General features: G+C 44.2%; 3 protein-coding genes across 8 annotated transcripts in view; 1 reads left to right on the plus strand and 2 right to left on the minus strand.

Annotated features, from left to right (window-relative positions):
- The window catches only part of mob2a (MOB kinase activator 2a), a 65,731-nt gene extending 54,021 nt beyond the window's left edge, over positions 1 to 11,710 (plus strand). For all 4 annotated transcript variants that reach the window (XM_046036211.1, XM_046036209.1, XM_046036210.1 and 1 more), the window contains exons 2-5: positions 4,255 to 4,415; positions 6,422 to 6,515; positions 10,328 to 10,452; positions 11,231 to 11,710. In XM_046036211.1, coding sequence (XP_045892167.1) covers positions 4,255 to 4,415; positions 6,422 to 6,515; positions 10,328 to 10,452; positions 11,231 to 11,550 — 700 coding nt within the window. In that variant the 3' untranslated portion in view covers positions 11,551 to 11,710. The remainder of the gene's footprint in view (positions 1 to 4,254; positions 4,416 to 6,421; positions 6,516 to 10,327; positions 10,453 to 11,230) is intronic.
- Positions 11,711 to 13,682: 1,972 nt separating this feature from the next.
- kcnj11 (potassium inwardly rectifying channel subfamily J member 11) lies at positions 13,683 to 16,369 on the minus strand. Its single transcript, XM_046036207.1, has one exon. It carries the CDS (start codon positions 15,183 to 15,185, stop codon positions 14,025 to 14,027), a length of 1,161 nt encoding a protein of 386 aa, XP_045892163.1. The 5' UTR covers positions 15,186 to 16,369; the 3' UTR covers positions 13,683 to 14,024.
- The window catches only part of abcc8 (ATP-binding cassette, sub-family C (CFTR/MRP), member 8), an 82,550-nt gene continuing 79,647 nt past the window's right edge, over positions 16,368 to 19,270 (minus strand). For all 3 annotated transcript variants that reach the window (XM_046036203.1, XM_046036206.1, XM_046036205.1), the window contains exons 36-38: positions 18,990 to 19,123; positions 17,168 to 17,230; positions 16,368 to 16,651 (exon numbers count right to left, since the gene is read on the minus strand). In XM_046036203.1, the coding sequence (XP_045892159.1) occupies positions 16,514 to 16,651; positions 17,168 to 17,230; positions 18,990 to 19,123 (335 nt within the window). In that variant the 3' untranslated portion in view covers positions 16,368 to 16,513. The remainder of the gene's footprint in view (positions 16,652 to 17,167; positions 17,231 to 18,989; positions 19,124 to 19,270) is intronic.

The following is a 19,270-nucleotide window of genomic DNA, read 5'->3' on the forward strand; positions in this document are numbered from 1 at the left end:
GGGGGGGGGGGGGGGGGGGGGGGGGGGGGGGGCACGTTGAACCTTTCACAGGAGCTGAACTTTTTGTTCTTTTTTTTCCTCAGGAGCTTAGCAAAGCCTTTGAAAAGTTGTGAGAGCTGACTGTATCTGTGGATGAAGCTCCATCCTCGGGGTAAAGCTCTTTCACATGATGGAACATGTAGCTCACAGCGCAAAACCACACGGACCACATGAATCTGTCTGTGCCCTCATGTGCAGGAAGAAGGGGTGGGGGTGGTGGATTGAGAGGGAGAAGGAACTAGACAGAGATAAGGAGAAATTAAACAAATGATAAAACAGGCAGGGGAAGGAGCCTTAAGTTAAAGAAAAAATGGGGGGGGGGGGAGGGAACAGTAATTGAAATGTGAGTCATGGAGTGAGGTAAATGGGAAGCTGTTGGAACAGGATAATAGTTGGGGACAGACAAATGAAGGGTAAGGGCAGAAAGAGATGAAAAGAGAGGGCAATGAGCCATGAAGAGGAAACGAGAGAAGGAAAAGCCTACAAGCCTAAAGAAAGACAAGATATTGGAAAAGGGTGAAACAGAAAGTGGCCACTCATTAATAATTAGCCAGCAGTGTACTCTGCGATGTCCTTGGTTTTTAAATGAGGCCAAAACAAGCTCAGGATTGGCCTGATAAGATGAGCCGAATACCTTAATCAGTCATTACCCGGCAAATGAGAATGTGTGTGCGTGTCCGTGACTGCGAAATGTTTTCCCTTCAGATCGTAACGTTTTCACAGGAGGCCCGAAGGCAGTTTTACAGCTAAGCATTTCTCCTGACGGCTAAATTAGACGACAACGGACATGTAAATGGTGAAATTTAAACATTTACAAAGTAAACAGCTGCAGGCTCCCTATACATCCACATGCTGACACGCCTTCCCTTGTTTGCTGAGATGGAAAGCAGGACGACGCTTCCTGGAGAGGGGAATTGCAAAGGGCTTTTGAATAAGGTGCTCTGGCCAAGAGGCCTCGTGCTCCACAGGCCTGTCATGTTTTGTAAGTGTTTATTAGTTCCCATGGATATCAGCTGAGTCTGTGTCGATCTACCTCCTCTTCTCATTCCTTTCTATCCCTCTGCTCTGACTCCCCCTTCTCTCTTCCCTCCCCCAGTTCTCAATCCTTTCTCTCTAAATATATTTCTAATATCTCTGGCTACATGTGGACTGTGAACGTGAAAGCCCCTTTTCCTGCAGAAGCCCCACCAGCTGTTGCTTCTTTTCTGTAAAGTCGAGTGTTAGTCGCAGCAGAGCTGGAGAGAGAGTGAGAAGGGGGTTTTTTTGGCTGCTGCTGGAAAATAGTGTTTATGATCCCTCATCATTAGTGCTGTTAGAACAGCTCTCGCTGGTCCAGGAGCCAGAACTGCTGTCTTTCGGGAATGGTAGGAGGTGGTGATCTGGGAATGTGAGTGGGAAAGGAAAGGGGGAAGTCAAGAGCCAAGAACACATTGCTGGATCACTGTGTTTAGAAAGAGGGTGTGGAGAGAGGAGGGATGAGAACTGAAGATAGAGGGGGTGAGCCCTAGACAGGCGGAAACGAGGGTCAACAAAAGCACAATAAATTCTCGAAGTAAACTGAAACTCCCTTGTCCTTAAGCAAACCCAAACAACGGTAGCAGAACCAAGCAGGAGGGAAATAAAGATGTAGGGAACAGTTGAGAAAAGGAATAGTCATTACAGGATGAGGAATGCCTAAAACAGAAAACTGATCAAGTTGGCTATTGTTAGCTCTGACTTTCAACGTGATGAAGAAGGGTTGTTGGATAGTCCCATTACATATGTCTGGATTTTGTAATGACTGTGCCAGGCTACTCCTCCTCTGTCTTATTTGTCTCACTCATGTATCAGTCCAGGGTGCAACCACTGTGGTCACACATGTGGACAAAAATCTGTCAAGTTCAAAAAAACATTTTCATTAGTCTTTCCTCTGTGTGTCTGCACATGTGTGACACCGCGTCCTGTACGCCTCCCACATTTCTTTGGACTATTTTGTCGTAACGAAAATATACCCAGGCCTGACCCTACGTCACCCCTGCCCCCTTATCTAAGTAGTCTTATAAGCTACGTCAAGACCAACATGCCTCCTCCACATGCGGCTCACCTGCTGTTGTGAAAATGGAATCGCTGGTGATCCCAAACGCAAGTCATGTTTTTTGGGCGACTTCATAAAACACACTGCTGACGAAGAAAGTCAACAGATTTACAACACAGAGGGAGTGAGAAACGGAGAAAGGCGAGGACTCTGAGGCAGGTGTAAGCAGTCAGACACACAGGTGTTTGCATGCGTCTGATGGAAAATATCCAAATAAGGTGGAGAATTAAGTAGAATTAAAATGGTGAGATACGAAATAACCTTCTAGAAATTAGGTAATGTGTTCATGTATTCTTTCAAATAATAGCCTATTTTCAATAGACAACTACAAAAGGTTTTATATTTTTGGAATTTATTATTGTAGTTTGCATAGTAAATGTTCTCAAAATACTTCTGTCCTATATGAAATATGTCCAGTATGAATACCAGTGCTTTACCCCTTCAGAAGAATTTTGAAAAGCATATATACAGTATCTCACAAAAGTGAGTACAACCCTCACATCTTTGTAAATATTTAATTATATTTTTTCATTTGACAACACTGAAGAAATGACACCATGTAAAGGAGGAGTGGAAGAGGACTCCATGTGTGTGAAGCTCTGGTGAACACCATGCCCAAGAGTTTTAAGGCAGTGCTGGAAAATAATGGTGGCCACACAAAAATTTACAAAATGTAAAATTTACACTGTTCTACAAGCTGTACACTCACTACTTTACATTGTAGAAAAATCTCATTTCTTCATTGTCGTCACATGAAAAGATATTAATCAAATATTTACAAAAATGTGAGGGATGTACTCACTTTTATGAGATACTGTATATCAGGGTTTTTCATAGTCTGATACTGTGGGCCTCCCCTCAGACAAAGCTTGGAAAACGGCCCCCCACCACATCTTAAGTTTACTTGGTAGGTTTCGCTCAATTCCTTAATGCCTATGGGATCATGATTATATTATTTGATCACATAGACAGTCAACACTTGAGCCAAAATAACCTTATATTGCTGTTTGACATAACTTCTGACTACACAAAATAGTTTTTAAAAAAGATCTTTCATAACGCATTTATTAGTTTCTGACTGGGGGGGCAGTTCCCCAAAACTACTGTGTCTCTGAACTCTAACACATAGGCTATTCTATGTGATCGCCTTTTGATAACTAATGCAAAAAGTAATGTAATATTGTTTCACTTCCATTCACTGAGCCTCCCCTCAAACTGTTTGGAGCACCCCTGGAAAGGCCCTCCTCACACTTTGAAAACCTCCTGCTGTATACCATAATATATAAAGTATACTGTGATTTTTACCTTTGTACCTTTTTAGGCTGTACCGCCCAGCTCCAGGTGCACCTAAATGAAAACTGCTCACCAGTGGCACAAATGTGAAATGTTCGTCTGGACCCCCCGCAGCCCTTCTAATCTTTGACCCCAGATTGCACTGCCACCACTGATAGAGACGGGGAGCAGGGGCTGGGGGAGGAGAGGTTACAGCCCTGGAAGTGCAGGGAGAGTGTGATATGACATCCCCATGCTAAAACTAGCAGTTGAAGTACAAGGCGCTGGGGACGGCTGTCTCTGTGGAAGCTATAGACCTACATTATGTCACAGGTCAGAGTTAGAGGTCAGGAACAGAGGAATCTTTGTTTGGTCTGTTTAGGCTGCCGTAAATTCAGTTTCGAAAAAGCCAAGTAAAGAGTTTCAGTTAGTTTATAGATCTGTGGGTCTGGGCTCAGGCTGATGTGTCTTTGTAACTTTTTCTGCAAGTGGCTTTTTCCATTTGCAGCGCATTTGATGCGTAACAAATAACCTGCTGACTTCACCGTTCATCAAGTGGAATTTTACTGCAGAACCAAGTTGTGCTGATTGGTCCTCCACATTCGTGTTGGCTCAGCATTTGGCTGACACTACCTGAATATCTGTTTGGATACTACGTTTTAAGGTGGCATCATGTCGGCCCTTCTGGAAAATGAATATGCTAGCAGTCCATCATAGAGTTTATATTGACTCCCGTTCACAACTATGTCCGATTAAGCAGTAAATGTACTGCAGTTTTGTAATTTATTGCTTTGTAATTTAATCTTTTAAAGCCCTCTTTCAAGTCTTTTGCAGCTCCTCAACCTGTCCTCTTTTCTTCTGCCTTGCAGGAAGTCGAAGACGAAGCCAAACGGAAAGAAGCCTCCAGCAGAAGAGAAGAAGCAGTACTTGGAGCTAGAGTACACAAAAATCCGAGTTGTGGACTTTGACCTCAAGGAGCTGGTGGTGCTGCCCAGAGAGATAGACCTCAACGAATGGCTAGCCAGCAACAGTGAGTGACTATGGTGGTAGAAAATGAACACAAAGCTGATCAAGATGTCCAACAGAAACTGCTACTATAATTAGGAACACTGTTATCGTTGCTTTTTTTAGGGGCCTATTATTTCATTTATGACATTAAAATCCTTTAGTCAAGCTCAGCATTTGTTCTGACTTATGTAAAAATTTCCTCAAGGGTTTGGAATTGTTTTTCTAAGCTGGTATGCATTTGTCTTGATGACACAATGTTCCAGTGGTGTTGGAGATGTGACTCTGACAGAGCCAAGTCGCTAACAGGACGCAGGCCTGGCACAGCACTGAGCCTGTTCCCAGTAACAGCACACACACCGCTTCTTTAAACACCAGCTTCAGAGCAGTGTTTTAACTCTCACTGAAATTTATAGTTGTCATTATGAGCCGCGTCTCTGGAGTTCTGTAAACTCACTGCTACTTGATCGATCTCATCAGGCTCTTTATTTTTTCTGTCTCCTTGACTTTGTTTTGGTTATGTATCCAAACCAGCCAGGTGCTCGCGAGAGAAAAGGGTAGGAAAAAAAGCAAGCGCTCTTCTTTCCATTTTAGACCAATAAAACAGGTGGGCATGTTTTCACATGTTAATGTGTTGAAAGTGGAGGTTATATAAGCTGGCTTACATCGACTTGTATCCACCAGTAGTTGTTTTAACACAAACAATAGGGCTGAGCAGCATTTTGATTAATAGTTTGTTGAACCAAATCAATAATGATTTGGAGTCATTTAATTCTTCCCACCTGTATAAACCAACAGTGCAACACTGAATATGTTTGCACTTGGCGGCTTTTTTGTTGAGCAGGAAAAGAGGGGATGGGTTCTGAAGGCTTCCTGTGAGACAGTACAACTTTCAAATTGTGCCCTTGTGTTTCTTTGTTCTGTGTGGAAGGAGAAATCCAAATGACAGTAATTACATTGCTCAACATGACAGAAAATCATGGACATGTTTTCACAAATTGGAGCCAGATCAGTTCACTGCTGCTCAGAGAGGTTCAGCGCAGAAGCCTAAATTATTATATGAAACGTTTTAAAGGGTTGACCATGCTGTTGCTCCTACTTCACTTTATAGTGGACCGTATTTAAGCATCATAAGCTGCAGGTTAAACAAAGTGTGGCTTGCACTGCTCTGCTGCAAGTTAAGTATTGTATCAGTGTACCCTCTGCATGAACACATCATGTAATATTATTTATATACAAAATAGTAATATTGTAATACCGAAAGTAAATCATCAAACTATCTATATTTGTTTGTTTATTTATTTCAGCTAGTTGAGGTTGATTATGTTGACTTCGCTCAGGCCTAAAAAAAACTCTCAACACTGAATGTTTCCTTGAAGTGCTCCAAACGAATGAGATGACTCCTGCAATATGTTGTTGTAAGCTTTCAGTAAATTCATTATTTGCAAACAAAGGCACACAGTTTAAGGAATGTCGACATACCAGAAAGATGGCACATGTCTGAATACATCTAACAGAAAAACAAATATTTGTGACTGAAAGGTTTTCTCTTCTCTACACGCAATAGACCCCGGATTTGCCTAATGCTTTCACAGCAAAGCAAGCTGTGAAAGAGTTTCCCACGTGACAGAAAATACCTGTTTCATGCTTACTGAAGCTGTAGGCGGCTCCCATTTTTCAAATTTCACACTGTTTAAGGATGTGGTGACCTGATGGATTAGTGTGCTCATGTGACTGTGACTGTCCCACTAATGCGCTGCAGTGTACACTCTACAGTACTGTATGTGTATTCTCATCATCCACAGGAGACCCAAATAGTCCACTTTTATGTTCTGACAGTACTTCAGTCCTCTGATATAAATATAATTATCTGTTAATTTCTATTTTTGTAGCATGAAGGGGCTATAAACTTTCATTTCGTTGTGCAGTCTTGTGTTGTATAGTGATAAATAAATGACCTTGACGATTCATTCCTGCGTAACTGACGACACACACTGAATAACGTGCTGCTCTCTCTTGTCTTTGCCACAGCGACAACATTCTTCAACCTTATCAACCTGCAGTACAGCACCATCTCAGAGTTCTGCACTGGGGAGACCTGTCAAGCCATGACGGCCTGCAACACGTAAGTTATCTCCCCTGCTTTTGGTTTATTCATCACTCACCTGCCGAGGCCCATTGGTTTATTCATCAGAAATCTAGTGTCCCATTGGTTAATTCATCAAGCGATGTTTCCCCGGGCAGCGAGGGATGACTCGTAGCCCAGTGGCGCACTCTTTTGACCAGCCACACTGGTCATCTTGGACTGTGCAGTATGCAGCTTTACAGCATATTTAATGTGGGCAGGTTTACATTATATTCACATCCCACACACTGCCTAGTGTAGTGGTAGTGTAGTGTTAAAAGATAATCATAACATGGAGGCTTATTCACGCCATGCTAACAGGGCAAGTGTAAATATTTATCTAACTAGTTTACCCAGTCAGGGTGGGGTGCCATCTTTATGTGTGAGCCCTTGTCTTTGGAGAGAGGCCTTCATTTCTCACTGAAGGCTAAAAACCTGATTACCCACACTTGGAGAAACAATCACTACACGTCACACATCAAACGCAGCCTACAAGCGCGCTCACCCTGGACAAAGAAATGACAATGACATGAATGACAAACAACACAGCCGTTGAGAAATGACACATGCCAAATGTTGCTATGAAAGAAAAACTTGTCACGAGTTAACCTCACAGTCAACAGTGGAATATTTTCACTTCTGTCTCCTTAAAGCTAGGTTAGGCAACGTTGAAGAAACTAGCAAGAGATGGTTTGATTTTGAAAGTAAAAATCACCCACCCCCTCCCTTCAGGACTCTCTCCAAAGCTACTCCCCCAAAACACATATTCATTCTCAGTGAGTACACGGGCAGAGTGCACACAGGTAGCCAGGCCAGCCAGTCATTAGCTGTGCTCATTATTATCCTCCTGCAAAAGATTTTTTTTTCCATTTCATTTATTGATCGCGGTTGGCATGTAAAGGGAATTTCAACAAATAGAACAAAAAATGCCTCTGAAATAAATTGCCTACCCTGGCTTTAAGCTACAGCTACTAACCCAGAGAAAAGGAGGAAGCAAATGTGCTTCGCCTGCGGTATGTAAAGAGTGAAGAAAGCAGATTAACATGCTTCTGTTTGCACGGTCTATTGACCTGTGGAAAACAGAGGTAATGTCTTAATCAAGAGGAAAAACAGAAAAAGGATTGGACTTCTTAGTTTGTCTCACAGCTCCACTCCGGATTCAGCTCAAAGGTTTAATGCATTTCTGTTTGATTAAAACTCTGACTGTCAACACTGTGTTTCTAAGATGAGGCCCACCATTTATGATTGTACCTTCCCCGCTGCCCGGCACCCCACCCTTTCCTGCCCGTGCAGGACCTGGCACCCGCACCCCTCTCTGTGGTGAAAACTGACTGAGCCACAGTCACAGCAGCGTCAGTGCCCCTGCCCAAAGGCAGAGCTCAGCACTATTTTTAGAAGGAAAAAGTTTCCATGGGCTATGAGGGAACGGAACCATTTGCTAGCTATTTAGACCCATTTTGTATGGGTGGGTGGATAGATGGGTGTGTGTGTCGCAGAGAGCGAGAAGGAGATGTGTGGTAACACGCTCACACTGTTCATTAGTGTTGGGTTCTTAAAGCCAGTTCCATTTTGGATTTGGTTGCTAAAATGCACAGATTCATTAAGCTCTGTTACAGATCTCTTATGAAATGTTTTATGTCCTAAGCCAAGACTACAAAACGTCCAGGTAGTCATTTAGCTCGCTTTCCAACATGTAATCTTTAAGTTATAGTTGTGGTTTTATGATGAACTTTTTATTGCTTTTATTACATCCTTTAAACATAGACACTGTGCTTGTTCAGCAAGATATCAAATCGCCACATAGCAACATATATGTTGTTTGTCCCCACCCTGTACAGTGTGCCACCATTCCCACCATGATGACATTTCATAACCACCTAACCCCACCCACAGCACCAGTAGCCCATCCTGTAACCTCCAAAATGAAATGAAAAATATCTGGGAGATTAGAGAGGGGATTCAATCAGAAATGATAAATAAATTAAAACAATACGTGAGAATAGAGAAAACATGAGACTGCTATGAACCCAATTTATTACATTACAAAACAAGCCTGAAAAATTGACACAAACTAAAGGTACAACATTTTTTTGTTATTAAAATATTAAGTAAGCAATTTGTAAAAATTTACATTCAATAAAATGCTATCAAGCCCCAACCCATGTGTACATAAACAGTAAGTAAACCCCCCTCTGTAGTAGCGTTTCATACTGTATATGGCCTTAGCTTTATCACATCTGGGCGAGTGTGTGGGAGTCGAGAGAAGGCATGTTTGTAGTTTAGTCAGTGTCTCTCCCACACAGTCGAATCCTGTGTGAGTAAGTCTAGTCTGTCCTGGCGCTGTGGTCAGTAGGTTTTGCTCATGCAGGGTCAGTTATGTGAACGATTTACATTCCTCAGGATTTTTAATGTCTGCCCCACTGCCTCCCAGACCCACTCCGCTAACACTAACACCTGCATGCACATTTCTTTTCAGTGTTTTATCTGCTCATTAATTGACCTTTTCCAGCTCACTGATCAGTCAGCTCGCCTTTTGTCTATTTGGTTACCTTACCGGTCCTGTTTCACCGTCTCCTCCCTTGTTAGCTCGCCAGTAACCTCCTGCTGCTCATTCATCTGTCTCTAAGGTGTCTGCCGACCTGCTGTTTGACATTTGTTAACTATGGCTCCAATCCACCCGCCTACAATTGAGCTATCTGGGTCACCCCCCGTGTGTAATGTTTGACCAGCAGCGGGACTGGCCCGGGACTGGGGGAGGGTCCATGTCCCGTTAACTCCTGTAACAGCGGGGACTTTGGCTCAATCGGGAAATGAAAGCTCCTGGACGCAGGGTTCAGCAAGTCCACTGGAATGAAAATAGACATGATATCTGGATAAGGATGTGTCCATATGAGACACAGGAGACAGTTTGTAGTTTCGTGCACCCTGTCTTCATTCTGATCTGCGTTGTTCAGAAAGATGACATTGGGAGTATGGGTTTTCGCTGGGTGAGGAAAAAGGGCCAATTGCGTCTCATTGGCCACCTGCATGTGTTGTTTCTCATCCTGCTTGAATGAACTGCTGGTCAACCGATAAGGGTTTTTCAATGGTTGAATAAATACCGGTATTTAGAGAGCAGGGCGGCCGATCTATAATGCCAATATCAAATCATGTGTAATTAGATTATTCCATGCAGAGTACAAACTAATATACATGTTATCTTAGCCAGTAACATGTTGTTTTAGATTGGATTTTCTTTTATCAATGAATAAAATAGAAACATACTTTGGGTTATGCTGTAGATTTTAGAACCTGACTGGTGTTTAAGGGAGAGTGGGGTACAGTTTGTCACTAAGTGACGTCATTCAGCTGCATTATTCTCTTCAGTGTATCAATATACATTTAACACTAGCCAGTAATGGTTTTAGATTAGATTAGCTGACATTTACGATGAGAGAAACGTGTTCACATTTAGAAAAGACGATGTTGACATTTAGGGCTCCAAACTAACTTTTTCACCACAAAACTCACAGGGGGGAGCACTAACATTGTTCCACAGCAGCCACACTGACCAGGCTGCCTGCAGACATTTTTTCTATATCGTCCTCGTGAGTGCAGGTATCGGGCCGATGCTCATTGACCCAAAAATGCGCGATTAATGAGCCAACCAGTTAATCGGTCTATCACTACAATGAAGCACAAGCTTTCTTTCGAAAACTTTCATTATGATGAATTGAAGCCCAGCTCAAAGTTGTGGAATGATACCTTGCTCTTTGATGATTTGTGGAGGGTGTAATGACAAGCACTGATCCTCTTTGTCTGTCTCTTTCTAGAATATACTACTGGTATGACGAGAGGGGGAAGAAGACGAAGTGCACTGCTCCACAATATGTCGACTTTGTAATGAGTCTTTGTCAGAAACTGGTCACAGATGAGGAAATCTTTCCCACAAAATACGGTGAGTGTCTCAGTTTCCAGGCCTGCAGGGCCTGTGAAGGGCTACAGAAGTCACTGGTGTTGTGCTGCTGCCCCCTGCTGCTTCATGTTCAAATTTGGGGATTGAGTAAATGAGTGGTGGTTCAACAATAAACAGTTCATTGAAAAAACATAGAAGGACTTGTTTTATCTAGAAATAATTTTTTTCTGTCACTTTCTCTATTATTTCATTAATCATTTGGTTTGCATTCTAAAAAACCCCTAGCGAGTTGACATTTTGTGATTGTTTGCTTTGTCCAAACAGGCCAAAGATATTTTTTCTACATATAGAAAACAAAGAAACAAGCAAATATTCACATTTAAGAAGCTGGAATCAGATGATTTCTCATTTATGCTTGAAAAGCGACTGAAACAGTGAATTGATTATTTTTACCAGTGTAGATACATTTTCTATCGATGAACTAATTGATGACCTAGTCGCTTCCTCATTTCAAAAGGCCTGTCCTCGATTGAAAATAGTTTGAGTAACGTTTTCTAAAAACTCTAGTACAAAGGAAATGATATATTTGTGACCCTTTTTTTTTTTCTTTTTTTTTTAATGTTAACATGTAGTAAAGAATAGGCTTGGGGCTGAGTGGCACACACGGGGTATGGAAGTCAGAAAGTTTTGAGAGACAACCTAACGCATTGGTTATGGTCTTTCATGGGACATGTTGATATAAATTTATAGAATACACTGGTGATTCCTGTGCCTAATCCAATCTCTCCTGTCTTGTTTTGTACCCTTTTTCTCCCTTCAGGCAAAGAGTTCCCCAACTCTTTTGAGTCCTTGGTAAAGAAGATCTGCCGGTACCTGTTCCACGTGCTGGCTCACCTCTACTGGGCGCACTTTAAAGAGACGGTGGCTCTGGACCTGCAGGGCCACTTGAACACTCTGTATGCACATTTCATCGTTTTCGTAAGGGAATTCAACCTGGTCGACCCCAAGGAGACCTGTATCATGGACGACCTGTCCGAAATCCTCTGCACCCCGGCCCCGCCACCCGCCCCCACCCCGGCCCCGTCCACCCCAGCCTCTGCGCCCTCCCCTTCTTCACAAAACCATGTGACGGAGAGATGAGCGGGGGGCGGCGTTGAGACAGCAGCCCTGGGGGTGATAGAAGATCAGATAGAGAAGAGAAGGAAAGACAGCCTGGCCCCCTCCTCGTCGGTGCCAGCAGGACTTTAGAGACCTTCCACCACCCTTATATTTCGCTACGACACCAACCAACCAGCCGGAAGAGGGGGGAGGGTTTTTGGGGGGGGGGGGGGGGGTTGGCAGGGGGGGGGTTGGGTTTGTCACGCCAGCAGGAATTGGCGTGAGTGTTCCTCCCAGGGGCAAATCCCTCCCATCTTCTCTGCAATTTAAACTAGGAACAAAAAGTATGTGTATGTTTTATTTTTGGTTTTATTTCACTTTTATTTTTGTTGACGTTTTATTCAGTTTTATTTTTTTGTTGGTTGTGTGGAGGGGGGTGCGGTGTGTCCATCGGCCCTTCACCTCCCTCCATCCTCTACCTAACATACAGTACAGGAAGGGGGCTCTGCTTTGCTTCAACCTACTTTTGTACAGTGTTGTTAATGTATGGAGAAGAGGCGTCTGTGCTCTCCTGCGGGCTCGTCCTCCCCACCCCCCTCCCCCTCCCCTGCTGCGGGAGGTGGCCTGCGGCGGGAGACGGCCATTACGCTGGCCAGTAGGGAGCCACGTTACTGCCTGACGGGGCGATACTAGCCAATCACTGTTTGGGTTGTTCATGTTGGGGACGATTAAAGCGCTTCCTACTCAGGACCTGAGAGAATACGTCACTGCTGCCAGAGAGAAGTCACTCTCCTTATTCAGTCTCTGTCCCTTATTCACCAGACTGCTCAGTCCTTCGTATGACAGTTGTCGATCGTATTTAACTACAGTATAGTCACATAATCGCCTGGCGTGTCCCTAACAACCATGTCACAGAGCCTACCTGCAGAGGGCAGCAAACATGTAGAGAACGGCACAGAAACAGGGAGAGAAGAAACTATAAAGATTGTGTGTTAGATATTTAATGTGATACTTTGAGACAGACCGGTGAGGCTGAATCAGAGCTGTTTGCTGGTGTTCAACACAGCGGCAGCCCGCTAACCCACCAGCACCACCACCAACACCCACTCCAGCAGCACAGAAGGACAAAGACATGAGGTAATGTCTGCAGGCCCAGGGAGGGAGAGATGGCGACAGAAAGGAGGGGGTGGGCGTAGATGGTGTGGAGCTTCTCTGCTGTTTAACAGTCACCAGTACTCCCAGTGAAAAACAAAAAAATCTCCACTTCTGTTTTTTTGTTTTTATCTGTCCCTTAAAAATTAGCTTTTCTTAAAAAAAATTATCAGAGGAAAATTAGTTCAGAAATAATAACAATAATGGTATCATTACACATGTATAGAAGATGCACAGTCTGCTTGGACTTGGACAAAGAATCACAAGCGGGTTCTGTCAGACATAGCCTCTATATGGAGGAGGATTGGGTTTATAATTCTCCTTTTTTATTTATTTTTTTTTTTTTTGCAGGGTTCTTCAGTTCTGGCTCTCGTTTTTATGTATTTTAATTATTAACTAAGTTAAAAGCAATTTAATATTTTAAGCTCTGCGAATTATAATCTAATAAAAGAGAGAAATGCCACCCTGCCTGTGTCTTTTGTATGAACGTGAGAGTGTCTGTGTAAATTAAGCAAGAGGAAAGTAGTGTTTTTGCGGTGCTGTTTTTAAAGGGGAACTCACCAATTTTACACGTAGTTCACTCATAATGAGGACATGGGTAAAGGGTTACCCCAATTTGAGCTTGGTGGCTACAGATTTATATCCGAAAACCTGCTTTGCATGAAATTTGAAAGAAGTAGAAGTCAAGGCAGGGAGGGTCACATAGAAATAAAATGACTCATTAGTAAATAACACAAAGTACAAAAAGCCAGGATAATTTATCAGTTGATATAGTGGCTTATGACAGATAGCCTATCGGTATTTGCAAAGATATGTTTGTGGTCAAACTAACTATAGTGTATTTTTCATCTGTAAAATGTCTTGCACAGTGTAAAAACTGTAGAGCTTTGTCTGCTGGATCATTACTACAAATTTTGATATCGCCTCAAAACTCCAGCATCGTTGGGGCTCTGCAGTACTGAATCGTTGGAGTATCCCTTTTAAATCATATTATCTGCCCTCTCCACCCACAGCACACTTCACATGAAGCAGTCACCTTTATTGCTTTTAGATACATACAGTCACCCTTAATAAAAAAAAAAAAAAAAAAGATCAAACAGGACTCCTCAGGTTTTATAAAACCCACATCTCATATTTCTCAGTGCATTCTGTCTTTGTGCTTTTCCACGCTGACCCTGAGTTAACAGCGTGCGTATGTGTGTATACATTTGACTGCATAGGATTGCACATGATTTATTGATTACAGGTAATCCATTATATATATTAATTATGAAATAAATGTGATTTTTGTCACTTAACAATCCTCAAACTTGAACAATTCTCGTAAAAAATGCTGGCAGACATGGTTTACATGGACTATTAGTTTACGAGGTCTCTACCCTGGATCTGCGGACCCCCGCGTTGCCCCGCCGCCTTCTCACAGACCCCCGCGAGGTGACGCCCTCGTTCAGTTTAAACTGAGCGATGCCACCTGATTCATCCAGTTTCTTGGCGCTGCAGCACGGTGTCGGCACCTTCACTGAGTTACCGAACTTGGAGTAGTCCACCGCGTACATGCCGTCCTCCTCGGAGACTGTGGGCAGAAAGCGCTGCCCCCACAGGATCTCCTCCGACACGTAGGAGGTCCTGGCCTGCGTTGTGATGCCCGTGGTCTCCACCACCCCCTCCAGCACCACGATCACCTCTATGTGCTCGTGCAGCAGGTCAGAGGCGGACAGGTCATACAGAGGGCTGTCCTTATCGATGACGTGGCAGATGATGAGAGGGGACACCAGGAAGACGCCGTTGGTGCCGACCGGGTTATCCATGTGGATGTCAATCTGGTCCAGGGGAACCACCTCGCCCTCCTCGGTGCTAGTTCTCCTGACCACCTGCATCCGCACGGTGGCGCTGATGATCATGCTTTTCCTCAGGTCCCCGATGCGTATCATGAAGCACAGCTTGTTGTTGCGGATGGAGATGACTGCGTGCTTGCTGAAAATGAGCGTCTCCGCGCGTCGGTTGGCCTGCGCAGTTTTCATGAAGATGCAGCCGAGCATGATGGCGTTGATGAGCAGCCCGACAATGTTCTGCACGATCAGGATGATGATGGCGGAGACGCACTCCTCCGTGATCATCCGGCCCCCGAAGCCGATGGTCACCTGGACCTCTATGGAGAAAAGGAAAGCAGAGGAGAAGGAGTGAATGTCCGTTACGCACGGGACAAAGTCATCTCCTCTCTGGTCCAAGTCGCCGTGTGCAAAGGCAATGAGCCACCAGATCATCCCGAAAAGGAGCCAGCTGCACAGGAAGGACATGGTGAAAATGATGAGCGTGTGGAGCCATTTTAAATCCACGAGAGTGGTGAAGACATCCTGCAAGAATCGGCCCTGCTCTCGGATGTTGGTATGCGCTACATTGCAGGTGCCGTTCTTGGCGATGAACCGAGCTTTCCCCGGTTTCGAATTAAATTTAGGGTGCACGACACCCTCAGCTAAACGTGTCAGCAGGTAATCATCAGGAATGAGTCCTTTCCTGGACAACATAGCGCTCCCATACTATGTAGCCCACAGCGTTTTTGGCTTTGAAAGTACTGGCTCGTCTCTGCCCGGCTGAAAGACGAAGTGCCGTCCTCTCTCCCGGTGCGTCCCGGTTTCTTACCAATCGGCCAGCTCCGTGGCAGCTGTAGGGCGAAGGAAGGGGAGTCTTCTTGTCGACCGTTTTCTGGAAGTATGTGTCTCCTCACGTTGCCACCAGATCAGGCGCTACACAACCGCGAAGTCCCATGAGAAGATTCTCCTTCCAGCTCTGCAGCTGCCGCCGTCAGTCACGACACTGGCCGACCGGGCATAGTTGTGCCACCCAGTCCCATAATGAATCCACCGACCCGTGGTGCCTACTCGCCGCGACCTCGTAGAGGAAAGTCAGTGAGATGTAAAATGTTGACGCGGGAGCATAATGGATCTCTGAGTTGAGTTTCATCACCTTTGGAGGAGAAGGCAGACTTTAGTGGCGCAATAGGCTCCGCGCTCACTCCGCCACTTCACTATAGCTCGGTAACGTGAGATGGAGACGTGGTGAGGTGGAGAGGCAGTCCCTCCCTCCACCATCTCTGTGGTACCCCCTTCCTGTGATTTTTCAAAGAGAATGCAACAGTGGGCCCGTTACGCATTAGGAACTGTTCAGTTGTGCAGCCTAAATGCCACAGGCAGCTCATACTCTGAATATATAATGGGTTAAATATAGGGCACTCTACAGTAAATCATCCTTGGGCAGTTGGTTTAACATCAATAGGAAGTGGGCTTTTCACCCCCAGGGACCAGATTCAGTCGTTTCATTAACATCCAGTCCTGGGTTTTGAAATCTCTCGTAGGACAGACTTTATTTCACAGGCCACTGCACTCCTCTGGCATCCATATAACTTTGTAATGTCAGATGTCAGTCCTGGCTTCAGTAGGTGTAGCCTCTCATCCCACTTTGACACCCTTGAGGATATGAAGATGATCACCATGCTGAGTTTTTGGCTCTTGGCCTTGTCTTTCTGGACAGCATCATGTATTCCTCAGCTGTGCATCAGGTCATTTTAAACCTGCGATCCGCTGATGACTCATTTGTTTTGTACAGGCCATAAAGTCTCACACAAGCACAAAAAAAACAAAAAACATTTCTGTCACTGTAGTCTCAATCCAAGTCCTTCCCCCAAACAACCCCAACTGAAAACACAAATGTAAATGATAATTTATGTTTTATTAACAAAGAATTATCTTTTTTATGTACAAATATACAACATGATTAGAAAATAAAAGGAATATATTCCATGGGACAATTGCACTTTGAATGTCTTCCTTTAATCCTTCCTCTCTCTCTTCTTGTGTTACTTGTCTGCTCGCACGAAGGAGGTGAAGACGCTGTCCTCCTTGTCCAGCAGGGCCTGGGGCGTGTCGTACTCCAGAATGATCCCCCGCTTCATCACAATCACCAGGTCAGCATTCAGGATGGTGTGGACGCGATGCTGCGTGGCAGAGGGCAAGACAAGCGATCACTACATTGAACTTCACAGCGACAGAGAGAAAGAGAAAGAGGCTCCACTGTAGCTAATTCAGGCTTACACATCCTAAATGAGTCTTTATAAACAAAAAAGGCATTGCTTTATCACACCAATGTCTTACTGTACATCTGTTCAGTCATTTGTAGTACAATATATGTGTAATCTGGCTGTTATTTTAGGAAAGATGAAATAGGAGCTTCGGGTTTTCTTGATAAGTTCATGTGAAATATCTAAAGTAGGAAGTTATGACTTTTGAACATTCATGGATGATCTTTTCAATTACTTAATAATGACCTTAAGAAAATAATTTGTCCTGGAGGTCTGGCATCTGCTGTGATTACCCCCCTTCCTATTTTTCTCTCTTGCCTTTTACCTTTTCAGCACAATCCTGCAAGGTGTGTGTGTGTGTGTGTGTGCGTGCGTGCGTGTGTGTGCGTGTGTGCGTGCGTGTGTGCATGCGTGGAGGTGGGGGGTACTCACTGCTATAATAACTACTGTTCGGTCAGCAAAAGCAGTCATCACCACTTTCTGCAGGATGCTCTCCTGTGAGGACAGAAGCAGAGGGAGAGGAGGTTGACTACCACAGACTTGCGTTCATGTTGACAAAAGTACACGTGGGAGACAAAGTAAAACATGTTCCTTCATGCTGGTAAAAACCCTGACCCCTGAAAAACGTTTGTCAAACTGTCACCTCTCTTGTTCCTCATCTTGGTGTGCCTGATGAAACACTCAACTGTGTTTCCTCAAGGGCAGTGCAGCTGCGTTACTGTAAGTAATGTTGCTCTTTGTGACTGATCATTCGGGAGAGGATCTTAAGTAAGAAGCAGCCATTTGCCGACACTTGACTGCCCTCAGGCTTTCACTGTGCTGTGTATTTTCCCTCCTTTTCATTCTTTCTCTTTCTGCTTCCTGCACTCCTCCTCCACTTCAGCTTTCTTTTTATCCTTTTTCTTTCTAAAAGCATTAGTTAAAAGGTACAACCCTGTGATCCAAACCTGTCTAGAACCTGATGTAACCCCCATAATGACAGATTAATGCTTTAAACCAGTGGTTCCCTGGGGGTTGCGAGAATGCTACTATAGACATAAAAATAGGAAAAAAACAACTTAAAAATAACTAGAGGGACTATAGTTGTGAATGGAATCACTTTGGGTGGACACTAAATATTTTGCACTGTTTAAACCAATCAGGTGGGGTAATGCCAACCTCTATAAAACGCCAAAGAAGAATAAGGCCCTGATCTGACAGAAAGCGCTTTGCAGGTTCGATAACGCAAGCCGCACGGCGATGCCTTTTTTGGTTGAATTTAGAAAAGAGCAAAGCGCTGCGTTTTTTTTATATTGCTATGCAACCGCCGACCAACCGACAGCTGTCCTGTCAGTCTAATCAAAGATTATAGCGCCAGCAATCTGTAATATTTGGTTTGCTGAGTAGCCTAATAACTGTCATATTAACAGAAACTTGATCACAACTCGCAGGTCTGTGTTTTTTCTTGTTAAAAACGGAAGGCGCCTGCTCTGGCATTGTTTGAGTGTGAGAGGTGTTCAAACAGGAAAAGGGAGATCCGTGTCTCAGAAAGAGGAAACAACGATAGTAGCCTACCAGTTGGTCCAGGGGCTTCGTCTTAAAGATGGTAGGTTTAAGGCTTATTTTAGGATGAGTTGGGGACAGTTTTTGTTGCAGTCTCCGGACAATCCAAGCAACTGTGAACTTCTGTCATCACAACTGAGGGCCAGTCTCTCCATTCATTAGATTGAACAATGGAAAAAAACGCGAATGACGTCGGGCATTTTTCTGCCCAGAGTTAAATTTTTTTCAACTCTGTGCGCTCAGAGTGCTCCTTTGAAAATGCAGGACGCAGCAGGCGGCCAAAACGCGAGGCCAGTCTCAGAAAGCGCTCTCCAATCGAAATATTTTCTCAAAAAGGGGTCGGACTGCCAGAAAGGTTAAGAACACGTGCTTTAAACCAACACTTCACAGCAACTAAATCTAAATTGCTGATGTTTGCTGGATGCCGTGAACAGCCTGGACTGAAGATTTTCTATCTGTCTGTAACGTTTAACTATTTAGTTTTATGCCTTTCCCCATTGTTCTTTGTTTCCAGGAACAACAGATGACAATTAGCCGGTGAACTTTGTTTCACCCTTCACATTGAGTGAACCTATTGTCTCCACCTCCTCCGTTTCAGTTTCTCTAATTTCCTTCACATCCCTTCACCTCACGTCTTTTCATCTTCATCTTACCCTTTTACTGCTAATGTCCACCTAACAACCACCTCACGGCACTCTCAAAACACACTGACCGTTGCCATGTCTATGGACGCAGTGGCTTCGTCCATGATGAGGATGCTGCTCTTCCTGACGAAGGCTCTGGCCAGACAGAACAGCTGTCTCTGGCCCTGACTGAAGTTTTCTCCTCCCTCCGTCACCAGGGCATCTAAAAAAAATAAATACTCAAGTATGAAACATATTTGGTTCATGGCAGCAACAAAGGTTTATCTTGAGGTTCATCTCACAAATCAGATTCGACTGCAACTTAAAAAGGAATCCCCCCCCCCCCCCCCCCCCCCCCCCCCCCCCCCCC

This window comes from Micropterus dolomieu, linkage group LG22, assembly GCF_021292245.1.
Source record: "Micropterus dolomieu isolate WLL.071019.BEF.003 ecotype Adirondacks linkage group LG22, ASM2129224v1, whole genome shotgun sequence".
NCBI lineage: Eukaryota > Metazoa > Chordata > Actinopteri > Centrarchiformes > Centrarchidae > Micropterus > Micropterus dolomieu.

What these genes read in the sequence shown, in the direction of transcription:
- kcnj11 (XM_046036207.1), bottom strand. Translation starts at nt 15,185, where the DNA reads ATGTTGTCCAGGAAAGGACTCATTCCTGATGATTACCTGCTGACACGT.